Source organism: Lepisosteus platostomus, chromosome 9, assembly GCF_059453375.1.
Source record: "Lepisosteus platostomus isolate fLepPlt1 chromosome 9, fLepPlt1.hap1, whole genome shotgun sequence".
Taxonomy (NCBI): Eukaryota; Metazoa; Chordata; class Actinopteri; order Semionotiformes; family Lepisosteidae; genus Lepisosteus; species Lepisosteus platostomus.
This window is the reverse complement of record NC_142619.1, coordinates 24,287,620-24,304,453: the sequence shown is the minus strand read 5'-3', so window position 1 is coordinate 24,304,453 and position 16,834 is coordinate 24,287,620. Positions and strand designations below refer to the sequence as shown.

At 37.0% G+C, this 16,834-nt stretch overlaps 1 protein-coding gene across 16 annotated transcripts in view; it reads right to left on the bottom strand.

The window, feature by feature from the left end:
* Positions 1-16,834, bottom strand: part of ppfia2 (PTPRF interacting protein alpha 2) — a 308,407-nt gene that overhangs the window by 42,754 nt on the left and 248,819 nt on the right. For 10 of the 16 annotated variants that reach the window (XM_088647226.1, XM_088647230.1, XM_088647231.1 and 7 more), the window contains 9 exons: positions 14,531-14,752; positions 14,031-14,177; positions 11,662-11,796; positions 9,679-9,762; positions 8,797-8,928; positions 7,883-7,945; positions 6,383-6,474; positions 4,349-4,490; positions 2,039-2,259 (listed from right to left, as the gene is read on the bottom strand). In XM_088647226.1, the coding sequence (XP_088503352.1) occupies positions 2,039-2,259; positions 4,349-4,490; positions 6,383-6,474; positions 7,883-7,945; positions 8,797-8,928; positions 9,679-9,762; positions 11,662-11,796; positions 14,031-14,177; positions 14,531-14,752 (1,238 nt within the window). The remainder of the gene's footprint in view (positions 1-2,038; positions 2,260-4,348; positions 4,491-6,382; positions 6,475-7,882; positions 7,946-8,796; positions 8,929-9,678; positions 9,763-11,661; positions 11,797-14,030; positions 14,178-14,530; positions 14,753-16,834) is intronic. The other 6 variants (XM_088647227.1, XM_088647232.1, XM_088647242.1 and 3 more) reach the window with 1 other exon arrangement.

Below are 16,834 nucleotides of genomic sequence, written 5' to 3'. Positions count from 1 at the left end.
TTGAACTCTTCTCATCATTTCTACTTAGTTTTATCCACAGTTGCATTGGAAACAGCTTAGGAGACCCAAAGGGCTGTCTAATTAAATGTATAGTAGAAGGAAGAAAAGGGTAAGAAGCTACAGTAGGTCATTTCTCACAACCACACAGGAGATACAGTATTCTTTCTAATGAACTGAAAACGAAATCCCATAGGCTCAATAAAGGAACCTGTTTTTGGTGTTATAATAGTCTAACTCAGAAAATGGCTATATGTAGTGAAAATTTTGTTTTCTATGGACTCCAATTGGATATAAAGTAATCATAAACAAATATACATAATTGCAAGAATATACACACACTTTCCAGCGCTGTTTCTAATATAAAATTGTATAAGCATATGCCAGAACAGTTGTCTAATTGCATCTCCTGGAACATGTTGGCATCAAAGCAGTAGTTAAATTGGATACTGTATTTGGAGAACTTCTCACAGATGTACAAGTCAATAAAGAGAGCATGTTTTGCACGATGAAACAGAGAATCTGGCAACCTTGGAGACCAATCCCATTAAATACTTTCTTCATCGACATTGTCTATAGAGACGTAGGGAAGGATGTAGTCTTCCGCATGTAGAAAATCATTATGATCCCTGATGGTAACAGGAAGTGGCCTAATAAAGGGATCCAAGATCTAATTTTTAGTCCTTTTAACAGTAAACCCACTACTAAAGTGTGGAGAGCATTACCATAACTAAGCCTTCAATTTATTGACCATACAGTTAAATGATGCTAGTATGCTTGGGAGTGCATGTCATGCATGTTTTGCCTAAAACATCTACATTTAAATTACAATGTCCTCATTTAAGTATTTTATCAAAGCATATATTAACATACAGTTGCTTATTATAGGCTCATTATAGGCTTTTATCAAAGCATACAATACTGTACATCAAGATACTGTACAGTACAGTTGCTACTGCAGAGTTGCTATAGTGACATTTTTAGTACTTACTTTCTTACAGCCTATGAGCATTTTACATTACATTTCAGAACTGTTTTAAAATATAATACCTAAATATTGTGATATAGGGATACCTGTTCTAAATTTGATGAAGCATTCTATCAAATGGTAGATAGGATTGTGTCATGAGTAACATTATTTGACAAGGTGTCCCAATATCCCAACTTGGATATTATCCTGTTTATAGGCTTTAAATAACAAAAAACATACTATCTTCATGCCATGTTGATTTTGTTTGTGGAATACACACTGTAGGATTCTAGAGAATGATGCAGTTTTATTCTTTATTCCATCATCATATAATTAAGTATATTTTGGGTTAAGGGTCAATACATAGAATTAAAAAGAAGACCACAATCTTGACCACTCCTCTAACTTATGCTTTTAGCTTCAAGTGAAACTTCAATCTTTGTCTAGAAGACTGATTAATTTCATGAAAAGACCTATGCTCTTGTCTTCTATTATAGCTATTCAGCATGAGAATATTTATTCAGCTGTACAGAATTTCAAATTTTCACAGAAAGCTCTTTGATTGCACTATTTAATAGAACAGTCCCCAGTCAATAAACTGTGAATATGTGAACCAGTATAACCTGGTAAAGATGTACTGCTAATTAAAGAGTCTCAGTTTAATTGAATTTGATTTTTCGCAGAATCTGAAGGCACAAATTGTAATTATCTGACCAGGTGGCATTAGCAGAAAAGCACAAAAAACAAAGACAAATTAGCCCTGTTTGATTCTTTTAACTGCTATGAGTCACCAGTGAACATTTAAATCTCAAAATAATGGCTTGGCTTGAAGGCTAGTATAATGGCACTTTTAAGTAAAATTACTATACAGCATGTGGGGGGATTTAATCTGGAATTTAGCTCAAATAAGTATAGGTAACTAATGTTGCTGAAGGAATAACAATTTCTACAAAGTGTAACAATACAATTTTCCACTTATAATGCTGTATTGAGTTTTGACTTAAGTAATACTGAACAATCTCGATACCCATATATAGTAACTGCACAGATGTTGTGTGTGGAGGAGCTAACCTGATCTCTTTGTTGATGGCGTCTAGCTGTTCTTGCAGCATCATGGCCAAGGTCTGGGCATCAGAGTGGCCGCCAGGTGAAAGGAGGTCCATAGAGCTAAAGATCGTTTCTCTGTCGTCATCATCAATGTCAGACATTTCAGTGTCGCTCTCAAAGTGGTGGCTGCCAAGGACATTGATTGGCTGAGAACGGGCCCACTCGTGTTCCCCCAGCGACTTGGCCTGGAAGAGAACGATGATTTGTTTCCTTTTTAAAGCTGATTTGTACACCAATATACTCTAATAATTCAAGCTCCGAAAAACAAAGAAATGTTTACTTTACACATAAAAATATGTTTTAATGTTGCAAGGTTCTTAACCGTCCAAGGATGTTTACATGAACATCCATGTTTCATGTTTTTTTTCCAATTAACTGGTTTTAAACTAAGCAGAGTTTGAAATGAAGCATCAAATTTAAAAGTCATCATCTCAGTTTTTACATTTAGAGTTTTCTTTTTTGTATTTCATTATTACTGTAAATGCAATGAGTCAACAAAATTTTTAGGGATATTACCTGGGTTAAAAGTCTCTTTGACTTTGCTTGCTAAACAATACCAACTGAATAGGGCATTTTACCTAGTTTGATGGCAGAGAAAAAATGTTTCCTGTCACTTTTTTATTCAATTGTAAATATAAATTAAGGGCAGGTGCTAGCATTGATTCCTCACAGGGCTGGGGTGCTGGGTTCAATTCCTTGGGTGCCATCTACAGTATGCAGAGTTTGTACATTCTCCCCATATTCATGTGGGTTTCCTCTGGGTGTTGTGGTTTCCTCCCACAGTCCAAAAACATACTGGTTAGGTGAATTAGCTTCTGGAAAAATTGGCCTGGATACGAGTGGGAGCGTGTCTGTGTCTGTGTCAGTCTGTCCAGGGTGTCTGGCACCTGTTGTTTGACAAGATAGGCTCTGGTTCCACAGTAAAACTCTGAACTGGAATAGGAGGTTAGAATGGATGGGTGTAAATTAAGACGGCACAAAAGCATTTGCCTTTTATATAAATATTTTTCCTTCTGGACTATGTTATTTCCATTCAAATTCACATGCAGATAAGCAGTGCTGTCTGAGTACATACATACTCTAAATTTCCCACCACCAGCTGAAGCAAAGGATACTGGCAGACTTACTGTTTGAAACTGGTATCAGATTTACGGTCTTCATCTTTATGTTTACTAATGTGGATTATGTTAATATCAACAGCTACAATTTAACCACTGTGTAGTTAAGTGAGTTACTTTTATGGTTTTGCACATCTATGGGGGGAAGGTAAGTTCCATGTATGGATACAAACTCATATTCAAACAGGCAGGCAGTAGGATGCACAGACTTTCAAATGAATATCGTACTGCAATGCTCAAAGTCCAGGTGAATATTTTCATGTCAGAAATCATGCAAAATAAAGGGGTACTAAATTAATCCCCATTTTCTAAATATTTCCCTCCTGTATCATAACAAAATTGTAGTTATATACTGTATTGTAACGCATACGGCCAACATTGCAGGTTGTGCGAGCCAGCTTACCAGCGCAGTGACGTCACCGCCCTTCCCTGTAATTAGCAGGGACCACAGCCATCAGGCTGAGGGGAGATTTCCCTTTAGCTCAACTGGCTGGGTCCCTGTTGAGTGACACCGGAGGCCCAGGTTCGAGTCCCCATCGGTGGGGGGCCGACCTGAGGCAGCAGTGGCGAGGGTGCATACCCATGTGAACCCGAGAGCGCTACATTGGTGTCAGAGTGGGATGTAATAGCCCTTCGCCGAGGACGACGAATTAAGCGGGGGAGAGTGTAACGCATACGGCCACCATTGGTTGTGAGAGCCGGCTTACCAGCGCGGTGACGTCACTACCCTTCCCTGTGAATAGCAGGGACCACAGCCACTGGGCTGAGGGGAGATTTTCTTTTAGCTCAAGTTGCTGGGTCCCTGATGAGTAACGCTGGAGGCCCGGGTTCGAGCCCCCGACGGTGGGGGGGCCGACCTGAGGCGGCAGCGGCGAGGGTGCATATCCACGTGAACCCCGGAGCATTACAATATTATAATTATACAGTAGTTACCATGTACAATGCGTTTTTACCTGTAAAAGTAGAGCAAAATACTATAGTTTGTTTACATCAAAAAGTAGCATTGAATTATATATATCTGCATATTGTATATGTGAAAGTGAGAATGTGTGAAACAAATAAAGAGAAGAGTACATACTGTATGATTATGCTAACATTGAAACTGCCTGTGGAAGAACAGCGCACTAGAACAGAGTGCAGACATTCAAGAGCCCACCTTTTGTTCATCTCTCCGTATACCCATTCGCCCTCTCCTTGGCCTCCTTATGACTTTGGCAGACCTGTAGTGATCAGACTGTGTGTCTGCAAGGGAACCCATGGAGTATCTCAGCTCTGTTGATGCGTCCAAATGAGACCTGCTGAACATTACTCAGGATTAATACAAGAACATTGTATTTGATAGCTTTTAGACACATTATTAGTATTATTATCAATAATTAACTTTGGAGCACAGAACTTTTTGTCTTGACTTAAAGTTCTATATCAAATCTGAAGAAAGGATTTGGCTACCTGCACATTAAAGCACCATAAAAACATCTTGAAACCTCTCTCAACAATATACCAAACTGTATAAATCTCTGAAAAGAAGATGGAAGAGTCTGCTCATGCATTACTCATGCAAAGAGGAAGCATGTCTGTTACACTGGATGATGTTTTTAAAGTGCAGAAGACTAAGTGAACAGAAGTAAAAAAAAAACACAAGCTAACATATTGTAAAAAAATGCAGTAACAATACTGAATAAAACTATATAAAAACACCCATAACAGATAAATCATACTTAAACGCTTGCTGCACATGCAGTACTGTAGCAAATGAAGGCCTCTTACTGTCAGTGTTTTTCTCACACTGTGCATCAAGTGATTTAGGCAGGACACATTCATTACGATTACAGTATATGTTGGAAGATGGTGTTATGATATATGCTGGCTCTGAAAGTTAATCATGGGTTTTTATGTGCTCACTAGAAAAAAAATAGAAAATCTCCACTCATGTTCAGCAGAAGACAAATGAATCAAGAAAAAACAGTGACCAAGGTCACAAAGAAAACTAATTGCTAGGAGCTGACTGTTGATAAGGAGAGCAAGAATAAGCAATGATACACATATTTAGCATAACAGAATATTTATATTAATGACCTTTTATAAGCATAGCAGAACAATATGATAGTCAATTATATACTCACCTGTGATCATCAGATGAAAACAAAATGTTTAGGTATATTTATGTACTGAGATACCATTACTCATTTCTACTCTATAAATGGTTGCCACTGTGCTTTTGATATTATCTGTGAATAAACCATGTTTTAATGACATGGACAGATTCCTCAGCCATCTACAGAATGCATTTGTGATTTTTCACTGTCAAATTTTTAAAGAACCTCACAGGTGACAAATTACTTTTTGGCAAGAAAACCATCTATTATAAATAAAGGGAAGCTGCATGTGGTTAATGTTTTTAACCATGATATCCTAAAGAACAGATATTAAAGCTAGTGAAACACACTCCAGTAATTTGTACTTTCAATTTCCTCAGTTGAACATTTTATTCAGTACTGTTCTTTGTACGCGATCTGTTCAATACTGTTCTTTGTACACTTTGAGTGACCATTAGAATAACAATGCAACATTAATTTTACTGTCTCTAATGAAAGTGAAAGACTAAGGTCAGCCTCCCTTCTTTTCGAAAGGTATTTAACTAGTAGAGAGATCCACCCCTTTCTAACAAAGGCTTATAGAATGTTTATGAACACAGTGTCATCCTTCAACAGAACATTAGAATCTCAAGTTAATAATACTGTCTGTATGTGTGCCTCACTTATAAGATAACTTAATTGGCCATATACAATTTATTGTATAAGGAATTTGTCTTTTCGCATACCCCAACTTGCTCTCCATGAGACACACAGACAGGGAGAGAAACTTCGGGTCAGAGCACAGGGTCAGCCATTTATATGGCGCCCCTGGAGCAGTTAGGGTTAAGGGCCTTGCTCAGGGGCCCAACAGAGCACGATTCCTCTGCCGGCCACAGAATACGAACCGGCGCAGATCCTTAGCCGCAGAGTCACTGCCCTGCCCAGTATCGTACTATTCTAGAAAATTTTGTTCCATTCAGCTTGAGGATTTTGAGCTGTAGGGTAAAACTCACAGCTCTCTGTTCTTTCAACCCATAGTACAGTACTCTAATGTACTGTAATTTGCACTTTATACTGTATGTGTTTTACACTATATTAGAATTCCTTCTATGTACCTGGATAAGGCAGGTTCTGTTAGTGGCCCAGCTCTCATCTTAAATGCTTCAAGTTCACATCTCAGCTTTTCTATATCCTCAGCAAGACGGTCCTTAAAAAAACAGAGGGATGAACACAAGTCATAATTCTGAAAGCAACAAGTGATACCTGGAGGTTGTCACGACTCACACTCCTCCTCACAAACGCCATGGCATTCCCAGACCCTCTCTTTCTCGCTTTCATTCCCACTGAACCCACCACATTCCCCCTGTGCACCAGATGCCACAGATTCTCACTCCTGAACCAATTTCCTAATCACGTCTCTCTCCCTTCAGTATTTAAACCTCTCTCACTCTCCAAACCATGCTCACCATTGAGAAGCGTCCTGTAGGGTTTTTCTAGTGCGCGTTTTGACCTTCTCGACTGATTTCCCGGATCTAAACTCCTTCCTTTCTGACCTCGCCTTTCGGATATCGTTTTTGGATTGTTTTTCTCGGATTTCTCTGGTAACCAGATTCGTTGCTTCTCCTACTGACCTAGCCTCTGGATTACGTGTCTCGGATATTTACCCAGCGCTACTCTGCATTCTGCAGGGTTCACGGCATAGAATCCTCCTATTCAACCTATTGGTTCCTGACATCTTTCTCTTATCCCTGAATTACTAAAATCTTCACATCTTTTAACAAAGTCCATTGTGTGGGTTTTGTGAGAAAACAAATTTGTATCCTTGACCATTAATATTTAACATAAAATTACTAAGAGACAATAAAACACATAACAGAGAAGGAGTGAAATCCTAACTAAAAATGCCACTGAATTTCACAGTGGCTAAACTTCCCTTCACTTCACATTCACTTGATTTGGGGTTGACGCAATTGATTTCTATGCTTTGTGGCTCAAATTATCAGATTTTTCATGTTTAATCTAAACAATACGGCAGTTATGTCATAACTTTACAATAAGTGAACCTCTGGTTTATTTCTCATTGTTGAATGTCTACAGTATTTACAATGAAGCATGAACGAGTACAGTGGATAGCACAAGTAGGCACTACATGAAATGCATTGAAAACACAAAACAGGAAGCACTTCTTTATGCAAGTGAAGTGGTCTCTTGGAGTATGGAAAGAGCTACCCAGCCATGTTGCCAAAGCTTAAATTTACTTTCACAGCTCAATAAGATCTTCAGATTAATTTGTTACTAAATACCAAATGGGCTAGATGGGTTAAATGGCCTCATCTTGTTCGTAGTCTTTCTTATGTTTTTAAATGCCCACATTCACTGTGACTTTGGTAGTGATCATGCCTATGTTATATATATATATCTTTGCTCACAAATTAAAAAAAACTGTACTGCATTCAGTCCCTTATATAATATATACCCATAAACAATGCATTTTGTTGATATAAAATCTACCAAATCACTTCACAAAAACATGTTAACATGTTATATTCCTATCATTAATGTGTTTTTTTAAAAAATAGAAGAAATATTTTAATTATATGGTTCTGGTGACCTACTTTTTCTTGGAGTGACTCCTCAAGCTGTTTTCGAAAATTTTCAGAATCCTGTATTAGAACATTCTGTGAAGAGAGTGATTAAAAAAAAATAATTTATGGCATAATCTCTGGTACAGAAATTGTAGACAAACTTGTCTTTACCTTTTACAGCAGTTATTTTTAAAAGTACATACAACACAATCAATGACCAAGAACACTACTGTAGGAACTCAATATCTGAGGTGAATATAAAATAGCTTAAAAATATAAGAATAAACTTTTAAATCATCTGTCATATTAGGAGATCAGTTTATAAACTACTGTCAGTCATTGTCAGAAATGTCATTTTGATGTTCATGTCTCATTTCTCTAAGAGAATAATGTACAATAAACCACAGACACAAAGAAGAATTAATGTTTTTTAACACTTTCATACAACTCAAAAACTGAAGGGAGACTTCTAATAGCACACAGTTAAATAAAAATAGTTTTGCTTTCATAACTGCTCCATGTTGTGCTTTAAATTTCAAACTATACTGTATATCAGATATCTAATATCAGATGTATTTTAAACATTGTGCAATAAGACTATGGTTAGCTGTGTTTAAATGTACAACTTGGTCAAATATTATTCTCTAGCTTTAAATGAAAATACAGCTTCCTATATAATTATGGATATTCTTTTGTAGAAGGATAGCATTCGCAGTCCAAATGTAAATTGATGTAAAAAGTGCTTAACAGAGTATATAAAACTATACCAAAGTTATGAAGACTCTATAGAATCGGTAATAATTGATACTTACTGTATTTTACAGACAGATACAATTAATTGAGAGATATTGTTGCCTGCAGGCTACAATACTAAAGTCCAAAATGCCACAATGTTGTTGGAGTTTTAAATAAATGTATAAAATATGTACTTTCCCCCTTGTTACCTTTTCTTCTAAAGCAGCCATTCTCTCTTTCAGATGGAGCTGAAGGCGTTCGTTTGATTCAGTAAGAAGTCTATCAACAGTGTCAGAAAGCCTCTTGTTGTGTTCCTCATTCATTTTCTCTCTTTGCCTGGCCTGCATAATTAACAGAGATCAATGCAAGCCTTACAATTTAACCAAGAAAATCAGAAAAACCTTGTTAATCCACTATAATAATGCATACTAAAATACTAAAATAATTATGACAATGAAGGACAAAAAAAGAGCTCTAAGAAACCAGCAAAGCACACATTCTAATCTGATCAATTTGATTTGCATTGCCATGTACAGTAAATAAACATTCCACATGCTACCTTCAACAACGGAAGATTTATACAAGCACAATAGTTCTATAGTCCAGGATGATTCTTTGCATCATTTTTTTCAACTGTCTACATATTTCCAAAAAAGTCACAGTCTATTTACCTATGGTTGGAAAATTTTAAAAAATATTTTCAAAATATGTCTGAAACATTTTTGCTTACATGATTTTATGCAAAATAAAATCAAAAAGTTTGCCAGGCTGGTGGATCTGAACACAGGTTATTAAGATCTCCGCACACTTTTACTAAGCAAAGGCTCATCTTAGAGTTGCACAACTCTTTATCCTGTGATGGAAACAAAAGCTGAGTACTATACTGTACATGACACTATAGCTTATCTAAAGTTCACTTAATTTCAGGCACCAGCTGTAATCAGACAGCTGCCAGCCTGGGTCGTTACAGCCCACATGCAGTGCCCACTCTCTTCACCACACCAAGAGCCAGCCTACAGTACTTGCTGGTTCTGTGGCTGTGTGCTTTACGTCATATTTGTTACATTACATGGCGTTTCAAGGCCACTCACCCTCTGCAGTTCTTGATTCTTTTCCTCCAGCTGCCCCTCCAAATGGCGCATGCGTTCCTCAATGCTTCCATGCCTCTCTTCTGCCTACAGCAAACAAGAGAGAGAACACTTCACATTTAAACCGCAAAGACAGGGAAATGTCACAGAGGTAGGACAAAGACAGACAAGCCGAGCTACTACTTTCTGCAAACTTAAGTTCGAAAAAAAAAAGAAAAAAGAATAACAACTAAAAGTAAAGCATAAGGAAAGAAAGGTCATTCAAACAGGCAGCTGAACAGCACTGCTTGATATGTGTCAGCTCGAGAGGCCTGTTTATGACATAGCATCAGCAACTCGGTCTATGAGCAACGAAAACAGCCAAATGTAGCATGCAGCTTCCATACAGTTTGAACGTAAACTTGCCTTCTTTTGACATAGAAAAAAGCTCTTTAAAGCGCTAAATTTCACAATGGTTGGCTACAACAGAAACAAAAATCTGATGGATTCTAATTAGCAATAGAAAGTAAAGTCCTGTAGGACTACCTTCCTAAGTATGGAGTTCATTTCTTGGAGTTTAGCTTCCATAACATATTGATAATCATCTGATGAGGTAGAAGAGCTTGGATCGGACTAACAGCCCGAGGGAAAGGAGAGGGACAAATCGAAGAATCAGAACTCAAGACATACACATACACACACCCAATTATAGCACAGAATGACAAAAGAAGAGGTAAACATGGCATTTATGTTAAGAACTCATCAAAAAGCATAATTTGTAATGCATATCACAGGCTAAGAAGGTGTTAGATATGAAGATTATTGACGATATGCAGAAGCTTCACTTTAAATGGTGTGGAAAGTCAGTGTTAGTGTGGTCTAGCCAGTAACAATGTCGCATGGAATAGCAAAATAAAAATTAAAAATGGGCTTTTTGTTACAATATTATATGATGATTATACAGTACAGTACATTTCACAAAAGACACTAGAAAAGGTTAGACAACACTTTGATAAAATTCTGGCAAATTTAAATGAAAACAGAAAGCTGAAATTTATCCTCACCGAATTTGAATAATGTGATAGGTATTTTAAGTTTAAGTCCTGATTTTTTTTCTGATAATAACATTGTGCTGGTGTTATTGCTGTTACTAATTTGTATCAAATGTTGCTTTGCACATCATTTCTATCTTAATTTAATAAGAGACTTGTTTTTAAATGAACATTTGCAGATTATTCTATGAAGTTAAATTTTATCCTATAATTCCTGTAGTCAACAACTCCCTAAATATCAGGTACACTGTATCCTGAGTCTCAGATTTCCTAGAACTTCTGAACTCAGGAAAACTGAGGATTGCTCACATGTACCTGAAGTCACCAGCCTCCCTTTGAGTGGTGTTTCTAGTTGATTAATCCAAACTAGCTAATGACTCAAACAATGCCATATGCCTGTTTTTCAGTTATGCCAATGTTTATCCCTATTTCCACTTCCAGTTAAGATTACCTCACGTCTAAACCTTGTCATCCACAATTTTAAATCTATTTTTTCAAGACCAGGTCCAAATGCTAATGGTTGTCTTACACTGCAGATGATTTTAGGAAAGCTAATATTGAAATTGATGAATGCCAGAATGGTAACTTATTTTGAAAACTTCATTTTTACCTCTGGGATGCTGAATACAGAAAATAAGGCCAATACATTTCTTTGATTAATCAGTACCCATCTGCTTTTGCACATTTTGTTACATTATTTTACCTTAATATGCAGAAATCCAAATTTCCATTCAAAATATTTTATTACAGAGAAGCAGCACCGTTTGTTGTTTTTTTTCTCTGGCGTCTGATGTGATCCTATGTGAGAAAGACCAGCAATGAAATCTGATGCAGACAGTGCCGTTTGAAATTTTCTGCCTTCGGCACAGGGAGATAAAGATCACCACTGTTAATCTTCCGTTAGTCCCTGCTCTTTGCAATGCATGTGCAGCGCTGTCGTCTCTGACGTTGTTACCTTTGTCAGGGCTGCTATCCGCTGGGCAAGCTCAGCCTCCACCTCTGGGAGAGTCTCCGCCTTCCTCATGGTCTGCTGTAGCTTCTGTTCTGCAAGCTCCAAACGCTCCTGCAGCTGCCTGTTCTTCTCCTCCATCTAGAGACAGTCGAGGAGTTCCAGACAACACAAAATTAATCCCTAATTATCCAACTCTGTTGAAAGGAAGTAGGCGAACACTCAGACTGTCTATAAAGCACTAAGGAAGCCCACAGGTCTGGCATTGTGTTAATTTACAACATCCTCTACAAGAGGGTTCTTCCAATGGAATAGACCAGCTCTAAGTCAACTACTTGGGGGAGAAGAGTAATGATGTACTCTGAGAAAGCACATAAACACATATCAGGTACTGTAGTTCATGTGCTGAGCACAATACAGAGCATTTCCTAATCTCCACCTTATTGCTTTCTTTCTCAGTTTATTTTGGGTTTTGGATTGATCATTTCACAAAACACTACTTTCCTTTTTTAGAAATAAGGAATTTCATACCTCACAGACCATTAGTGGACCGTTGTGTGTTTTATATTCTGTACATAAAGATTTGCCAATAGCCCTGTGCTGATTGTTGGGCAGAGAAAAATCAATGCCTGCTTTGGAGCAGCACTTTCAGCTGCTAATAAGTGCTCTAATCAGAAGACTGACCACAGCTTTGTCAGTCTTGTGCTATTTAAATTCATGCTGTTCCATTTTGAATAGCTGCTTGAGAATACTGAAATAGCAACAGATGCTCAAGTCTCTACTGCACTGATTCTGGCACAGAAAATGCCCAATTACTATCTGATTAATTAAGGGACCTTAAGTGAAATGTAGACCTGGGGCTTTATCCTGGAGTTGCGTATTAAAGGGCCTATTAAAGACTATCAATCGGAAAACAGAACTCAGGCCAGTGGAGAGAATACAGTACTAGTTCCTATAGTCCCCGGTTTCCTCACCTTGAAACTTCAGCCTCCAGTGATCAAAATAAAAGCTTTTGGCATCCAAAATATGGCAATAAGATCAAGATATCCAATAGTGAGCTAGAGTGAAAAATTAATCAACACTAGACCTTTCCAGAAGCAATGCTATGGCATGTATGTTTTTTATCCAAACAGTCTGACATAAGCCTATTTCACAAAATTAAAAGATTATTTCCAGGGGACCTCCACTGCTCCAAAAAAAAAAAACAGACAAGAATTTGATTAAATGCAAGAATGACTAAGTACGGAATGGTGCCATAAGGTTCAGAATATTCTAGGCCTAATCATCAAGAAGAACATCACTTTCAAGGAATGGTTTTGCCAAAGTTTATTGGAAAACATCTTCTAAGATGGGTCTGGTTCAAGCTTACTAAGTGTTAACAAAACAAAACAAAAACTGCAAAACAGGACTACATTCCACAACTTTTCTAAACAACAGAATTGATTGACTAGGCCTTTTCAGTTTTTTTTCTGCATTCTCAAGATAACCTTCTTTATTTTTTACTCTTTGTTTTTCAAAACCCACAAAGCTGTCAAAATGTTTACTTTTAGAGAAAGTATTTTGCATTAAAAACTGAAACTGTTCCAAGATTGTGTGGGAGTCTCATTACATAATTGTTGGAATAACTGTTTACTGTAGAGGCACCAGGAGTAACCCTGTGGAATAAATGTATTCAATATTGTTGCAAATAGTTAAAAGTTTCAGCATGTTGTATACTTTGATTTAATAAAATAAACATCCCTCCCACACTAACCACATCAATAAGAAGGTGAAGGAACATGTTCAGACTATTACCTAGGTACCGAATATAAGGTCAATATGACATTGAGTAAGTAAAGTAATGATGTTCTAGAAACGAAAGGTTTATTACTGTAAATTGTACATGTAAATTGCAAAACACTATATTTTTATTAGACTGTCCACTATATTAAAATAATGTATATTTAACGTGGTCAGGCTTTGCATTTTGAAACCTTAAAAACTAGGAACCAAATTGTAACATGGAGTTTTGAGATACAGTATAAGACTGAATTGCCACACGGCACCATACCTTGTAAAACTAAGATATTATGTATATTTTACTGTTCATATTCTATATTATTTAATTAGTAAATAATAAACTTTAAAAAATATATACTGTATTCTGAACTGCACTGCATTCTCAGTCCCGAACACATAAAATATTAATTTTGTGAGCGCATTTCAGCCATTTTAGAGGACTGTCTTTTGATCAAGTGTGATTCTTTTTTTTATCTGCAATCCAGAGTGTAAGGTACTGTGTGTTCCTAGCAGGACGGAAAGAGAAAGAAGAGCTGACTGGGTTAGTCTTGAGTAATCTGAAGCAGACCCCAGACATTGAATAGTAGGCTTCAAACCTGCCGCAGGAAGGCCTCCTTGTTGGCCAGTTCATTCTCTAGCTTGTCGCTGATGTCATGCAGTGAGGTGGACTCTCTTTGAGCACTGAGGTAACGCTTTTCCAGGGTGGTGATGCGCTCCTCCATGTCGTCCTTCTGGCACATGGCCTGTGTACAACAAAACATTTTCCCTATTCATCAACTTCATGCTTATTTAAACACTCAAGAGCACAACCCTATTTAAAAATTCTTAGTTGGTTGTGGGAGAAGTTACAAATAATGAAAAGCTCAATATAAACAAGAAATAATAAAGGTTATATAGATGAATTGCATAAATTCACACACATGTATATACTGTACTGTATAGTAGCACAGGTGCAGTATGTCTGATAGAGGCACTTTGAACTATGGTTTTGCTCCAGTCAGGATCTTCCTATCAAGAATATAAAGTAAATGAGACATAGTTACAAACTGATACTCAAGAAAGGTATTTGGGGATGTAACTGGGGCTGATGCATCACCTCTTTGATGTCTCTCTGGTATCTCTGGCTCATCTCCTCAGACTTGATAAGGTCCTTCCTGGCGGTATCCAGCTCCTGCTCCACCTCGGAGACGCGGGAGGACAGGGAGGACATGCGCTCCTTCATCTGAGCCAGCTCGTAGTTCTGCTTCTCCAACAGCTCCTGCAGCTCCACCACCTGGCTGGCCTCATCAGTCGAGTCGATGGAGCCGTTGGACATCCGCTGCTCCGAGAAAGACAGGCAGGTTTGTAAGAAAAGACAGGCCACTCCAGCACAAGTTCCTTCAGGGCCACCACTTGCCTTGAGAGGGCACCTCGGAGCTGGGACACTATTCTCTTTGGAATAACATAAGGAAAAAACATATTTGTCATAGATTTATTCACGTTCAACATCATGACAAAAAAAAACAACTTACAATGTTACTTCTAAACACCTTGTAATTCCAAGTCATGTTTTGACTGATCTCATGGTACAGATTAAACTACAAGCTCCTGAATCCCAGTGAGTACACAATGAACAACAGAACACAATGTACAGGTATACTTTTTTCAACTCTGTATCATCTTCTTTGCTTGATCTTTAATTAATTTAATGTAACCCAGCAGTGCAGTGTAAAATAACTTGACAAATAAGATACACTTACCAAAACAAGATCAGACAATCTAGGTAAAAAAACATTTTTATAGAATTATTACAGTGCAATATACATATATCTGTACTTACATACATGACCTGATACTAGACTTTGGTGTTACAGTGTAACAGTGTACAGTACATTATGGGCCTTTGTGTTATTTTGATACTGTTCATAATTTATCAAATTAACACTATATGGAGCAACAAAACATAGTTTTAATGTAAAGAGCCAAACTGTAAAGAGCTTTTACAGAACAGTTGCATGGAAAATGGGCTCCTAGTGTACGTAATGAATCTGTTCCGGTTATATCACTTTTTACAGAATATCCTCACATCAGGGGTTAGCTTTTGGTGTTTTAAGTCTGTGGTTGTTTGGATTCAGGAAATGAAGCAGCTTGGACATTTGCCTGATAAGGAAAATCAAATCTGGGGTCTGATCGCATACATACCATAACATTAGAATTAAACACAGATTTAATCCAATGGGAATTCTCTGCTTTTTCTTTCAAAATACCATCTCATTTAGATTATCCTTAATTATCCTAATCAGATCTAATCATTTGGGTGATTAACCTGTTCCATAATAACAGATCACAAAGGGGCAAGACAAATTTTTCATGGCACTTTGTTTCATCATTATTGAAATATGCTTCTTATTTCCTGCTACTTACTTTCTCTATTCAAATACAGTAAGAAGTGTTCCTTGCTAAACCCAGAGTAAATCAAAAGTATTACTTACACCATCCACCGCAATTCTGCTTTTATACTGTTCTGATAATAACTTTAGGAATTTGTTGCACTTATACAGTAATTGAGCGTCTTTTGACTACAAATTCAGATGTACAATTCAGAACTGATTCAAATTATTTCAAATTGTACTAGTTTAGTCCAACACAAAACTGTTGGGACAGTTAAAAAGCTATTTAAAAATGGTTATTATTTTTTTAAAATAACTAAATTCAATCCAATTTACTCTGTGCAAGGACATAATTTGGTGTGAAAAGAGATTACATTTACAACTTCACAAGCTTTAGTGATTGATTTTATATGTCTGCCAATAAGGTTAAGGGTAATGATTTTGTGATTTGAAGGGTCTCCTGTGTGAAAAAAGTACAACGCCAGATGCCCAAGATCTAATTTTAAAAATTGTGCATGTACTGTACAGTATTACACTTCTAGCACCTTCTGACAAGCAGATAACAGACCGTGGGCCTGCAAAAATGAACATCATATATATGCTTTAAAAAACAACTATATCAGTCCCTAATACAATGCAACAATTAAGGACTGGTATGAAAGCCTTTTAAGAAATATATTAAAAATAAAAAATAAATAAACTGAATATAAAACCAGCAATTTCAACTGGACAATATAGCAAAATTTGTCTCACTGGTAGAGAGATACTTTTGCACTACTGGGAACCAGAACTTCAGAAACAATATAGTTGTAAGCTAAAAGAAACTTTATAGAAGGTCTCACAAACAAGCAAAACAAAAGCTTTAAATACCAGCCACAATAGAAAAAAACATAGCAGACAGACACTGAAGCAGCAATAAAGTTCTGTGATCGCCCAAACTGAGGGGCAGTGTCACTTGCTTATTAGCCAAGATTGTTAAAGTGCTGAGAATAATTAATTTAGAGGTAGAAGCAGCAGACTGATGTGCCTCA